A 15,443-nucleotide genomic window follows, 5' to 3' on the forward strand; every position below is an offset into this window, starting at 1 on the left:
TTGTGTTAAGCTGTAATGAGTGTTGACTGGGAGCAGTGACTAGCGTTCCTGTCTATCATAAACAAATAACTGTTTGTCGGCAGGAAATGAATTACGTTAACCTTTTCAAAATTAACTTACTTTTGTCCAATTTAAATCTTGTCGAAAGCCTAAATTAAATAAAACAAAATTGGTGGTGGGGAGGAGGGAATACCAATATCAGAAGGGTTTGCACAAATACCATGAATATGACAATTGTATTAAAATAGCAGATGCAGCGCTGTAGAATTGGCGTCGAGGGGGTGAGGGATGTATAATGATGGGGATATATTGTCCTTAAAATCATTACATCTTTCTGAGCCAAGAAAGACAACTCAAACGGTTTTTGTTAAATCTACCTAACGCATGTAGAAATCACAGCGAAAACATGTTGCATCGTACCCAGAGGTATATGTTACGGGACACGAGTTAAACATGTGATAATCAGTGTTAAAAACTGCAAAATACATGTGCATTGATGTCAATTTATACTACGATAGGTTAATGTTTCGTTAGCATCTTATCTTTTGTGAATTATACTGAATGTAAGCATTGTGTCTGCTGTATCTACTGTAAATAATACAGAATGTAAATATTGTATCAACTGAAAATTATACTGAATGTAAACATTGTGTCGGCTGTAAATTGTATCTTTGTAACTTATACTGAATGTAAACATTGTATCTGCTGTTAATTAACCTGAATGTATCTACTGAAAATCATACTGAATGTAAACATTGTATCTTTTGTAACTTATACTGCATGTAAACATTGTATCTGCTGTTGTGAATTATACTGAATGTAAATATTGTCTCTATTGTGAAATATACTTACATTGTATCTACTTTGTATACTAATTGTATTCATTGTAGTTTATGTGGATTAATCTAAATCCAATGCCACCGTGGATTATATATTTATTCATAAACATAGCATATTTTGCATTTTACTAAATCCTATAAATTGCATCTTTGGGGAATACAATTAATCATTAACCTCAGTATATATTGCAGATTACACTACATGCCAATTGTATACATTGTGTTTGTTAATCGTATTCTTTGTTTATATTTTATCTCTTATGGATTACACGATTTATTGTACAGTGTATAATATACACTTTGTATATTGTATTGTGTCAAAAAAACTAGGCATTCCGACACGTGCATATCGAAGACTGCGAGGCGACATGACTTCCATGATAGTGCGCAGTTACCATAGGAATCTTCGATAAAAACACTTCACGGCGAACAAGAGGCCATTCAGGGAAGTTAAAGAAAAAGTGTTGCAAACTTGACATCCGCAAATACTCCTTTGGTCTTTGGTCTGTTGATGTTTGGAATAGTGTTTCTGAGGATGTTGTACAAACAACCACAATCAGGGAATTTAAAATTGGACTGGACAATTATTGGGATAATTTTGAACTAAAATAGAATCACTTGGCAGGACATAATTTCGTTAGCGGAAGTAACAAATAATGTGTATGCATATTGTAATATAACTTATATGGACTTAGATGCAGTATATGCCGCGTCCATCAATTATCCTATTAAATCCTATTAAATCAATTGTTCAATATTTAAGGATGAGAGGATATATATATATAGGTTGTGCAGATATATCAAGAGTGATTAATCTCAAGACACAGCGACTTTGCTATAGCGTCTTTAGACAGGAAGAAATTAATATGTAGTCTTCATAGGTTTTAATCACGTACACATCTCGTTTTGATCTGTTGGAAGGGGCTTTTTAATTTTAAAAGCATATACATGCATCTGAAAAATGTGTGAAAAAAACTATATGCCTATTGTTTGCAGAACGCTTTTTACAACTTCGGTTTAACAAAAAATTACCAATTTGGGAGCCATTTGAATATCGTAAAAATATGTGTATTTTATTCAATGCTAAACATCTTTTTTGACATTCGGTCTATCACTATATATATATATATATAAGTGACATTGTATCGTCAGTGTTAACTGTACAGCAAGTTGATTTTTCCTGTGCATAAATGTTAACTGTTCAATAATATGGAAATAATACTGTAACGAAGCGGAACATTTTTGATATTCTTATTTTTTTACTTATTTTTGATCCTCAAAAGGTGAATATAACACACAATAAATGTACGACAAAAAGAAAAGAAAAAGAAGCGTACTAACAAGTTTTATTTTTTTCTATGATATTGAAGCATTTTGTTCTGAATTATCTCCCTTTGATCTCCAGTGTTTTGATTGGTCGATTCCATCAATTTCGCGGACCTTTCAGATGAAAACATGGCTGTTGCCGTGTGCCTGACCGTGTGGGTGCACATGCCAATGTAAACAAACAACCGACAACTTGTGGATTTCATGGATCGTCTGCTGGTTTTTGGTGGGAAATTGATACAATTTTCGTTGAAGGAATCTGATGTAACTAAAAATATTGTAATCGAGGCAAGAGTGTGGTCATTGGTTGACAATGAAGGTGAATGGGAAAACGAAAGTAATATCGTTTTGGAGTTGGCCGGAACAAAATCGACGGTATCTGTAAGCATTTTACAGACAAGAAACTGTTTAGAGATAAAAACGGGGTTCTTGTTGCCTGTTGTTATTTTACAAGTTTCGTCTCTACGTGATCCTGTAAACAATCAACTCTATCTCGTTGGTCTCAGTCTGCCAACGAAGAGCCTGATCCTGTTAAAAAGTGTAGAAAAATCGGACACCACAACGACCTGGACTGACAGATGTGTGTCGTTTACAGCGTTAGACGGTCCTGTTATATGCTGGATGAAAGATGGCTCTCATGTTATGTGTGTTCCTGGAGAGGATAACCCCTGTCAACTAAAACCAACAGCTTTACCTCTTGAATTCAAACCTAGTTCTATCGTAGGTTCATATTACTCATGTAGAAAATTCTTTTTTATTGCAAACCAAAAAGGTAAACATGCACGAGCATATTCTGTATCAGACTCAACTCTGGTTTGTGAGAACCTTCCCATTGAACGTTTTTACTCAGCAGAATTTACCAACATAGTAAAAATCCATTTTGTAGACGGGAAAATATTCTCATCAAATTCAAGTGATGCCACAACAAACCCCATGATACAGACCACTCTGTATGCTGTCACAGATGAAGGTTATGTGTTGTATTTTAAGGATGGGCAACTGGACTTTGCAATCCCCATCAGTGAAGAGATCCAAATCTCAAGTGATGTTGAACTACATGTATTCTGTCCCTATGGATTAACCAAGACTTTAGTTGCTGTACACTCGGATGCTGCTGTGTTTCTTTTAGATACTGCTGAAAGACAGGTAAAAAAAGTAGTCAGATGATTGTGTTACACCTATGATACACAGACTTTTGGTGGAGTTTTTCGGGCCAAATTAAAAAAGAAGTGCACTTTATAGTTTATACCAGTGTAGTAGGGTGAGGAATAGTGATAAGGATAGTGCCGTTGCTGGGGCTCTGCTCAAACCTGCGACCTTTGGCTCTCCAGCCCGATGCTCTATCGCTGAGCTTAAAAGGGAAATTTCCTACAGCTGATGCTTGCAAGGCAACCTAATCAATGCACATCTTTTACATTATTCCCCCCTTTTTTCAAACACCAACCCAGGTTCTTTGACCCCCCGCCAAGGGTTCTCCTAACTTGAACGGGTACGGTCGGAGGAAAAGTTATAAAGATAGTGCCGTTGCTTGGGCTCAAACCTTGACCCTTGGCTCTCCAGTCCGATGCTGTACAGCTGAGCTTAAGGGAAATTCCCTACAGCTGTTGCTTGTAAGGCAACCTAATAAATCGCTAAAATAACCATAGTCCACTAAAACTGACCATAATTGCAGGTCAGAATTTTGGAGTCGGTAATTATGGTCAGTTTTAGTGGACTAAAATATAAAATTCTCATCATGTTAATATGTAAAGTCATTGTGATTTCTGTGGCAGCTATATACATGTATCAGATAATTGTTGCAGGTCTTTATGTCTGCATACATAATATAATGTATGAGTAAATTGATGTGATGGATTACAAAAAGAAAAGATGTGAAAAAAACACCTTTTCTTTCTATTAAAGTGCAGTTTATATAAAATACAAAAAAAGTTAACCACTAATAAAAAGAGTGCACTTTAGAAACAAACACAAATTTGCAGACATTTGATATTATAAATTTACAAGTTGAATTCTCAATCTACATCAACAGGTAGAAATTGTACCAGATTTAATATTGAACTTTAAACATGAATTACTACATTACATACATGTAATATCAAATGTTTGTTCCATTTTCAGGTGATAAACACATGGACGGGTGTGCATGCTTGTCATTGTGAGGACTTTGTGGGACTTGGCTGTCCACAGCTGCTAATACTGAAGAAAGGGTTTGATACTAACAGTGGATGGCTGGTCACAGACACATTCTCTGTCCTGATTGACCGGTTAGGAGAGGAAGGACCCCGACCAGAAACAACAGCAACCAAGAAACACGAGGACAGTGCATCAGCTGCTATACACGCCCTGCAGACCAGACTCACTGTAGGCACCATATGATGTCCTCTATTTTTCCTCTGTTTAGTAGAATATCCATATGTACCTGTTCTTGATATACCAATACATGTATATGACTTAACTACAAACATGTTCCTGTAATTAATGATGAAAATGTTCCTTTGAAAAAAAATCTACCAGCCTAAGCTAAAATGTGTTCCCGGTTTCCCTAATGACAATGATTAATCAAAGCTTACCCAATGTTTGTCAAGATTCGTATTTCAAATTAACCCAAGTGTGTTTTGGGAGCATAAAATATTGTATTTTAATACATGGAAGTCTTTCACTGTATTTAATTTGAATGATTTTTAGAAGTTTAAATTGTGTGATTAAATTTCTCAGTTATAAACTTCTATCTTTTCCGTAGTATCCTGTTATTATCCTGTTTAATCAGAATTCCTGCTTAGTTAAACTATTTTCCAAAATAAATGAAAAATTTGCTTTCTTACACTATTTTTTCTTTCTTTGAATGATAGCACATACACAAGTCATTTTGTTTTGGCCTATATAAAAATTTAAAGACAAGAGTTTCTTCGACTTCCCTAACGCTTTTTCCTCTTTAGAGGTTCATCAGGGGATATATATATATAACACTCTCTTTGCCTTGAATTTACCCTGAACCAGGTGTTTTTTCTTTTGCTGTGTTGTTTCTGGTTTGTGTTTTGCCGTCAGCGTCGGCCTTCTAAAGACTCCTGTAAACATGATACTATAAAATTAACAGAATTACTGGAGTCATGTGTAAATATATGATAGGGTGTTGAAAGGAGAAAAAGGTCCGGAATGAAGATCCAGGTTTATATATATTCAGAAAGTAAAAAAAGGCAAAAACTAATAACCTTATGTTTTGGAGATCTAAAGAAATGTTTTGTTTGTAGAATGATCTGGTGGTGCTTGGTGAGAAGAAAAGGGAGGTAACCTGCAAAGAGAGATTTATTTCGAGAACTTGGCAGACATTGCAGGGTAATCTACAAGGGAGACCACTCTTTCAAGCTAAAGATGATGTGAGTATGTCTCTTGCTATGTTTATTTCTGGCAAAAACATCCCTTGATTTGTCAATCAACCCGTGACTATTTAAAAATAAACAAATCTTCTGTAAAAAAGGAATAATACCATTATTTCATCTTATTTATGGCACATTTGATATTTATTAAAACATTGTAAATGTGTAATCAGTGAATATTGTATGGCAATATTTTCTTTGCCAATTATGGTATGCTTCAATGTTTTAGCAAAATCTCATATTTCTATAATTGTTTTTATTAACAAATTTCCGTTCTATTCTGTGAATAGTACATTGTGTATTTTATGATAAATGGTATGCTTGCAACTTATTTCAATATGCTTTCAAGAAACAAATGACATTATGTGTATAGGATTTAGATGTCTTTTGTCGGTTAGCTGTTATGTAGAGACAAATAAATGTGTACCTTGCAGCGACAACTTTAATCAAAATGATCACCTATATATACGACTTTATACCACCACCTACAGGTAGCATGAAAAAAAATTGTGAATGACCTGAGAACAGATTGAGAATTGAATTCCTGTTTGGGAATGTATTTTCTCAAAAATAATGTCTGGTCAATTCGTGCCAGGTGACATCCTCAATCGAAATAGTATCCATGCAAAGATGTTCCACGTAGGAAAAAAGTCTGTCATATACAAATCATTATGTAAGATTATGAAAAAAACATTGTGTGGATAACAACACCATTTTAAGTGTAAATGGGCTATTGACTATAGTATTGTTTTAAAACTATCTTGAGGATAACAACAACCACATAGTGGCCTCTTAATTTTATCCACATGCTCACCCTGTGGGCTCTTAAATTTATCCACATGCTTGCCCGGTGGCCTTTCAATTTTTAGGTCACCTGAGCTTTGCTCAAGTGACCTATTCCAATCACTTTCCGTCCGTCGTCGTCCGTCGTGCGTAAACTTTTTACATTATCAACTTCTTCTCAAGAACCAGTGGATGGAATTTTTTCAAACTTGGTCAGAATCATCCTTGGTAGATGAGGCTACCAAATTGTAAAATTGGGATTCCTACCCCAACCCTAGGGGCCAGGGCGGGGCCCAAAAGGGAAAATTAACCAATATTTCAAAAATCTTCTTCTCCAGACTCAGAGGTATTACAGTCATTTTCTCTGCATGGATGGAAAGATCATCAGGGGCTTTATTTAAATTGTAAATTTCAGGACCCCTGAGCTATCCGTTCTCCCTTGGGGAGGGGGTAAAGTTTACTATAGTTTATATAGGGAAACAACACTTTTGGGTATATTTTGACAATTTTCTGTTGGAAATTAGTTTTACTTGGTCAGAATCATCTTTGGTGGATGACGGTATCACATTGTAAACTTGGAATTTCTGCCCCATCCCCAGGGGTTAGAGCGGGGCCCCAAAGGGAACATTTACAAATATTTTAAAATCCTTATCCTTTGATGACATGACAAGTATTGTATTTCACTTAGTTTACATTCTGATTTCCACATCACATCTAAACAATAAAATAAAGCTACCAGGACATATGATATAACTCAGTTGACCGCTAATGCCTGCGATAAGAAAATTGTTCACACAACAAACCCTGAAAACACAGTGTGATAATCTATAATTATAACTAGCGAGAGATTTTAAAAATGTCGCATTTCACTATTAGATCATGTTAAATCTTTGTACAGCAGTTAACACAAAATTTAACTGTAAATCATTGCAAAACAAAAAATATCAAAATATTTGTCCCAATCCGTATGTTATGATATGTATCCATCAGGAATTAGAATCAAATCGTTCAATCAGCTGTCAGACAAGGTTTTTTTTATTGTTTTTTTTATTTAAGCCTTCTTTGATCACTATGCTGAACAAGACAGAAGAACAACCATCAGCTGGAAAGATTCCTAAGGTGGAGAACAGAAGTGAGGGACTCACAGTGACAGAGATATGGCAGAGAGTTACTGAGGGACAGTGGGTGGTGGGGGTGGACTGTATCGCCAGAAATACACTTTCACTTCAAGTGGTACTTGTACCAGAAACAGAGGATTTGCATTTCATAGGATGTATAACTTGTTCCTCAAACCAACTCCACGATATTACAAAAGATTTCAGAAAGAAACCTTTATCAACAACAAAAAGTGATGAAATATCCTCAGTCCATAATTCACAGATAAAGAGACCAAGACTAACAGCTACCTGTCCTGAAGAAGAGGAGTTATCTCCCTTGATAAAACACTTTCCTGCATGTGTTGCATCACTGCCAAAATTTGGGAGACTTCGGAAGGTTCGCTGTCATGTGATTCTACAGTGGACTGAGAATGATGTCAACAGGCAGCCTCATTCTGGATGTCAGGATTGTGGAATAATCTCGCTGTCTGTGGATGATATACTACAGGACAAATATGACCTGGGAAGGGAGGCAACTGCTAAAGTTGGTATGTAGAAAGCATTACCTACTGGGTAGCATGAAACTTTTAATATATATTTCAATATGAATTAATGCTTTTTAAAATTACATTGGGACTGCATATATTTATTTTAGTACATTTTAACTACGGCAATTACACTTCACACACACATTTTAAACATAGATAGAATAAAGTATTCACCAATAATTTCCTGTTACACAGTAAGCTAACAATACTTTATTGCATTAGAATGACAGTTCATTGCCGTTCCATATATTTTATACAGTATGATAACGATTCACTGTTTATCGGGAGATGTGTTGTTGGGTTTCTTAAAACATAATTAATGACTCAATATTTCAATAGTAAATATCCATGAAATAGTTCATAATTATGATGCTAGCTAAAGGCTGTGATAATGACCATGATTGCAAATATGAAAATAGTCTTCATTATTACAATATCAATGAATTAGCACTGAAGTAAATACTTGGTGAAGTTTTAGCATAGCACTAGAAACAAGCAGTAAGCCTGACTTAAATACTGTTTGACAGGTTATACAGGATTTAGTTTGAGTAAGTCAGACTGAGCTTTAAAATCATTTTGATTTTGAGCAAAAAAAGTCTGTGAGGTTGAGCACTGAATAATATCAAAAACACATCCAAAAATAATTGATGTATGTTTCTTTTGTTGTCATACAAATTAATGATAGAAATATTTCATACACCAGGGTTGTGACTATATGTATTAAATGTAAACAGAAACATCTAGAGACCTGACTACCCTTTCACTTACCCAGCCGGAGGTGGGCCTGAAGCTGGAGGGGACACGCCCCTACACTGTAGGGTGTCTGAGGGCCTGGTTGGAGGGGCGGGCAGGGTTTACCTTCAGGCCAGTGTACAGGTGTTACATGTCCGACGTGACATCCCTCCATCTTGTTCGAATTGAGGTCGGGGATGGTGCTGCTGGAGATGAACAACTGGCGAAGTTTACTCTATCTGCAAGGTATTTTTTACATACTTTGTATATTTCTCTGTTAAAGTGAATATATTCAGGTCATCTGCCAACAACAGTTACAATTGTCTAGAAATTACTTACAAAAACTCTTATTTAACAAAATAGTTGTGTAAAAAACAGATCTCAAACTATTCTGTTTTTTGCATGTAAAACTAGATGTAGGTAATTCTTTCAGAAGTCGAAAAGAAGATAAAAAAAAACATGAGTCTTTCTCAAAATTGCAATAATTGGCAAGTATGCATTTTTATCTCTTCAAAAGAAGGTATAATAGAACAGATACAGCATTTTGTAAAAGTTTGGACCTTTTCAAAGCCAAGTAACTATGTTAACTGTTGTTTTTAGTGATGACAATCTTGCATTTCATCCTTGCCTTACGCCCCTGTATTTCCATGGTTATTAGATAACATAATGTTGGCCATCCACTATTGTTTAAGGAAAAGCTTTCTCGGTTGAATTTAATCCCTCATTCAACTTCAAAATTCGGCAGTATATTGCAATTTTATGGAAACAACATATCTCTATTGTTCCAGATTGCATTACAAAAACTTACTTTGTTATTTACAGTCTTATGTAATTATATGTGTAAACTAATTTTCTGACTTTAATGTCTACAAGACTGAAATATCAGTTTCCAACAATTTTCCAAAAATGGAATTTCATTTTTTTTTGTCGTTCTCGCACACACTGCTCCGTAAACAAGTTTATCAGGATGGATATATAAGTTGATCAATTTTAAGTGCACTTTTGCTCTACAAGCATAAAACTTTATGAAGACTGTAGTGTACTGCTAGCCATTTTATCGACATAAAATCTTCATTTTTGTGTGTACTTTTACTTTATGGATGTGAAATTTTATTAAGACTGTACTGCTAGCCAATTGTTTCAGATTGATTTTGAAAATGATGTTTTCTAAGTTTACTCGGACTGCTTTGTCATGGAAACTGTTATATAATTAGAGGAGTTCTACATATATATGTACGTAGCCTATAGTCTATTTACTCTCCATTGTCATGGTGGAAGCACATCAGGTTCGTTGTACCTCTGTGATGTCCTACAGCAACACTTCACTTGTGATATGGTGCTGCAGACAGTCAATATCATCTGACCAACCTTAATGAATAAAATGACAAATTGGCTGATCTTTATTTGATTGTTCTATTGATTGGTTGGTATATTTAATTTGTCCTGTGTAACTACTGTACACCTTGCTTTGACTCGGCTGCATACTTTACACAATAGGAGGGGTCTTTGGCAGCATCCTGGTGAAGTGTTATAAATCTATTTTAAAAATCTCTGCGTCTGCATGCTGGGATATACAATACTGCAGCAACATACAAACAGTGCTACGATAACGGACCAGTTGTCACGAGAGCAACTGGTGCATGCTGCATATCTTGTAAAAGCCCAATTACTAAAATGTTGCATTTTTTCATGATTCAAAAATTGCTTTAATTTATTTACATGATGCAGACTGTATTAAGATTAACACAAGACTATAAGACTATGAAGATTTACATTATCTGTAAGAGTCACTCAGCAGTAGTAGAACTTATAAGTACAAAGATACATGCAAGATCGATAGAAACTTTGTGTATTTAAGCTATAAACTAGATAGAGTTTCTGTGTTAGACATTTACAGTAATAGTATTAGTGTAAGGAGACCAATACGTCATGGACAGATGACGATCATAATTATGCACAGGAGAAATATTTAAACATTCCCGTAATGAAAGTAGCAGATAATTTAGTGCTAAATGGCTGATGATTGATACCATGTTGGTCCCGCAGGTATAGAGACGTGATCGGTACACTGCAGGATAATTTGAATGCCACTTGGAGTTCCATATTGCAGGACGAGGCCTACTTAATTAGTTTGTCCCTGTACATTCTCCGTGCCAGTTTATTACATGTCTATTAAGCATGTGTTTGCTGCAGCAGACCATCCACTACTATATACCAGAGTACAAACACTTCTATTCTGCTGAACATCTTCTCGGTACACTAGCCATATTGCTGTTGTATTTTCTATGGAAACATACATGTGACCATGATATGTCAGTGTCAAGACAATATTTACAGGCTTATTTCATGTGCAGTATCTTGTATTTTTGTGTTCTTCATGAACAGATAACATCTTCTTTTTCCGTTTCTTCTTGAGACCAAGTCCATCTGTTCATATAAAATTACCAATGTCTTGATAATATTTCCAATTTTTTATTTTTTTATTTACATATTTTTTAATATTTCCAAGTTAAATCTTTGTGTGGTAAATTTGGTTTTCAATTACTTTTAAGACAGAATTTTTTATTCATGAAATACTTTCAATGGTACATGATGTATTACCATATGATTTGCATTCATTTTTGAAACCAAATGGCTCTTAATATTATAACATTGATGTCGCTTTAAGATATCAATATCATGGTTCATTATATAGGAGTTGTTAAGATGTTTGCTAGTTATGTTTATGCCATATATGTAAACCTAAAACACTGTCTGCCCTTCTTTCCATCATCCAGAAATCAAGAAAATATCTTGGTCATTTCTTATATATATATAGTAGTCAAATTTTTCATATGCAAATTGTTTTTTTTCTCGTTTTTCTCAAAAATATAATAGTACACAGTAAACTTTTTAGCCCATCAATTTTTTTCCCAATCTGCCGAAAAAGACTGACACATTTCTCAGAAATGCACAGATACCAGTGAAACTCCACATGTGTATTAGGGTCATGTGAAGATTTGGTACCAACATCTCATTTTCTGTACTGTCATCAAACATGGCCACCTTGGCCTCTGATTGACTGAGATATATTGGGCCATAACTTTTGTCCTATTTCTCAGATTACAATGAAAGTTCATGAAAAAGATGCTTATAAGATACTCTGTAAGCGTAGTTTAGCAAAGTGCAATTTTCTGACAAAATGTTCTATGCGGATTGGTTGAAATTTAGATATTGACCGATTTCGCTAAAATTTAGCATGTTGTTGGACTATGGTACTGGGAACACCAGAATCCGTTTTGCGATTGGACAAAATGGCCCCCATATATTTACTTCTAATTAGTCAAAATTATGCTATTCAATGATTTTGCTAAAATTTGGTATGTAGGTGTAATATGATGCTGTAAATACTACTATAGAGATTGGTATGTGATTGGACAAAATGGCTACCATAGTCTGGCTTCTTATTGGTCTATATTAGGTATTTTCCGATTTTGCTCAAAGTTGGTATTGAGGTGTATTATGGTATTGCAAACTTATTCTAATGCATCATTGCAACTATAGGGGTAGTTGGGGGATATCTGTAATGGTCCCATTTAAAATAAGAACTTGTTATTGTTATTATTCTTATTTCTTCCACTTTCTTCTGACTGCAGGGTTTCCATCATTATTCTCATGGTGTGTACATGACCTTTCTTTTATTTTTCAATCATTCATCTAACATGGGTGCCATACATGGCCTGATTGTTCAAAATTTAGATAGTGACCGATATCTCTGAAATATGGTATGCAATGTATATAATGGTATGCAAAAAATTACTACAGGTCCTGTTTTCTGATTTAACAAAATAGCCACCATTTCTTAGCATTTGATTGGTCAAAATTTACATAATTAGGGCCCCGTATCGGATATACAGGTGCCCTATAGTAAACACTCTGTCTGTCTGTCCATCCACAAATTTTGTTCCTGGCTGATAACTTTGGTATTTATTGACCGATGTACATGAAACTTGGTCAAGATGTTCAGTTCACAAAAATACACATTCAGGTAAAAAGTCAAAGTCAAAGGTCAAGGTCATTAGGTTCAAAGGTCAAGGTCAAATTTTACATCTTTTCACTGATTAACATTTTGTTATGACATTAAGCAGCAAAGTTGATCATAATTCAACAAGGGGTCAACTGACCAAAGGTCAAGGTCATCGGGTTAGGGGTCAAGGTCATATTTTGTAGCTTTTCACTGGTGAACATTTTGCTATGACATTATGTAGCAAAGTTATTCGGAATTAAACAAAGAGACACACTGAGGTAAGAAGTAGAGGTCAAAGGTCAAGGTCATTATATTCAAAGGTCAAGGTCAAATTTTGCACCTTTTCACTGATGAACATTTTGTATATGACATGATGAAGCAAAGTTGATCAGAATTAAACAAGGAGTCAACTGACCAAAGGTCAAGGTCATTGGGTCAAAGGTCAAGGTTAAATTTTGTATCTTTTCACTGATGAACATTTTGCTATGACACTTTGAAGCAATGTAGCTCAGAATTAAACAAGGAGCCAATTGACCAAAGGTCAAGGTCACTGGGTCAAGGTGAAGGTTGAATTTTGTACCTTTTCCCTAATGAACATTTTGTTATGACATTATGAAACAATGTTGTTCCGAAATTAACACAGAGTCTACTGACCTTAGGTCCAGGTTACGGGGTCCAAAGGGTCAAGGTCAAGTTTTGTATTTTTCACTGATGAACACTTTGTTATGATATTAAGAAGCAAAGTTGGTCGGAATTAAAGAATAAGTCAACTGACCAAAGATCAGGGTCACCGGGTTAATGGTCAAGGTCATTTTGGTCCAAAGGTCAAAGACAAAGTGGATCTCTGACGTTGACCCTGGCTCTTGATGGAGGAGGTATATAAGGTGAAATAAAACAAATCAAAGCTAACAAATGAGTATTGCACCAGTATTTACATTTCTGTTAGCCAGCAAATATGGAGGTGGAAGGAAACAAGACACACATCCTAGTACATATAAAATGTATATTTTGCTTCCTTGCCATTCTTTTTGAAGTCCAAATATCAAACGTCAAGCTCAGCTATATGGGCAGATTGCTTCTTGATGATTATGGGGGATATATTGCCACAAGACGGGGCCCTTACTGACCTGTCAGTGTTCTAGTTACCGATTTCTTTCAAATTTGATACACAGGTGTATAATATGGTACTGCAAAAATTACTGTAACTTATATGAGCATCATTTATGACTGTGAGGGAAGTTTCGGAACTTAAGTGATGGCTCCCATTACAATGAATACTTACTAGTTAAAGTCATCATTGTTTTTCTTTTGTCTTCCACAGGAATATGGAGCAGATAGCATTGACTCTTCATCACCTATATTCCTGCTTCCCTGACAATGTTTTGATTCTCCCTGACAACCAAGAGGTCATTTCCAGGTCACTGAAGGTGGCAGTAGGCAACCTGGAAAAGGAATTAACATATGTAACTTCTGCAATGAAAGATCTTAACAAGGGGAAGCACTCATCCATTCCGGAAGTACATGTGGAGCATGAAAAAGGTGTCGACGGACATGTTGATGTTGAGAGAGTGAGATCAAACTTTGCCAAGAGAAAACGAGACCTTTTCTTTAGTGACACAGAAATGGTTTCTACAGAGGATATGGAACAGTTCAGAATAAAACTAGAAACACTCCAGATAAACACTGATAGATCCATGAAAGACCTGGCAGGTCTGTAAAACAATGATGGACCTAACTAGTCTATAGATCTAGGTGTTGTAGATATTATAGTCTGTAGATCTAGGTGATGTAGACCTAACTAGTCTGTAGATCTAGATGTTGTAGACCTAACTAGTCTGTAGATCTAGATGTTGTAGACCTAACTAGTCTGTAGATCTAGGTGTTGTAGACCTAACTAGTCTGTTGGTCTAGATGTTGTAGATTTTACTAGTCTGTAGATCTAGATGTTGTAGACCTAACTAGTCTGTAGATCTAGATGTAGATCTTACTAGTCTGTAGATCTAGATGTTGTAGACCTACTAGTCTGTAGATCTAGGTGTTGTAGATATTACTAGTCTGTAGATCTAGGTGTTGTAGACCTTACTAGTCTGTAGATCTAGATGTAGATCTTACTAGTCTGTAGATCTAGGTGATGTAGACCTAACTAGTCTGTATATCTAGATGTTGTAGACCTAACTAGTCTGTATATCTAGATGCTGTCGACCTAACTAGTCTGTAGATCTAGATGTTGTAGTCCTAACTATAGGCTGTAGATCCTATAGTCTGTAAATCTAGATGTAGATCTTACTAGTCTGTAGATCTAGATGTTGTAGACCTACTAGTCTGTAGATCTAGGTGTTGTAGATCTTACTAGTCTGTAGATCTAGATGTTGTAGACCTAGCTAGTCTGTAGATCTAGGTGTTGTAGACCTTACTAGTCTGTAGATCTTACTAGTCTGTAGATCTAGGTGATGTAGACCTAACTAGTCTGTATATCTAGATGTTGTCGACCTAACTAGTCTGTAGATCTAGATGTTGTAGACCTAACTATAGGCTGTAGATCCTATAGTCTGTAAATCTAGATGTAGATCTTACTAGTCTGTAGATCTAGGTGTTATAGATCTTATAGTCTATAGATCTAGGTGTTGTAGATCTTACTAGTCTGTAGATCTAGATGTTGTAGACCTAACTAGTCTGTAAATCTAGGTGTTGTAGATCTTACTAGTCTGTAGATCTAGGTGATGTAGACCTAACTAGTC

The 15,443-nt window shown here is 35.4% G+C and overlaps 1 protein-coding gene across 1 annotated transcript; it reads left to right on the forward strand.

Annotated features, from left to right (window-relative positions):
- Nucleotides 1–2,278: 2,278 nt before the first annotated feature.
- Nucleotides 2,279–14,856, forward strand: LOC110456583. The gene is made up of 6 exons (XM_021507403.1): nucleotides 2,279–3,311; nucleotides 4,284–4,526; nucleotides 5,414–5,539; nucleotides 7,379–7,967; nucleotides 8,702–8,945; nucleotides 14,027–14,856. Exons 1-6 carry the CDS (start codon nucleotides 2,370–2,372, stop codon nucleotides 14,421–14,423), a joined length of 2,541 nt encoding a protein of 846 aa, XP_021363078.1. The 5' UTR covers nucleotides 2,279–2,369; the 3' UTR covers nucleotides 14,424–14,856.
- Nucleotides 14,857–15,443: the final 587 nt, after the last annotated feature.

The sequence above is a fragment of the Mizuhopecten yessoensis genome, unplaced genomic scaffold (assembly GCF_002113885.1).
Source record: "Mizuhopecten yessoensis strain PY_sf001 unplaced genomic scaffold, ASM211388v2 scaffold8807, whole genome shotgun sequence".
NCBI classification, from domain to species: domain Eukaryota; kingdom Metazoa; phylum Mollusca; class Bivalvia; order Pectinida; family Pectinidae; genus Mizuhopecten; species Mizuhopecten yessoensis.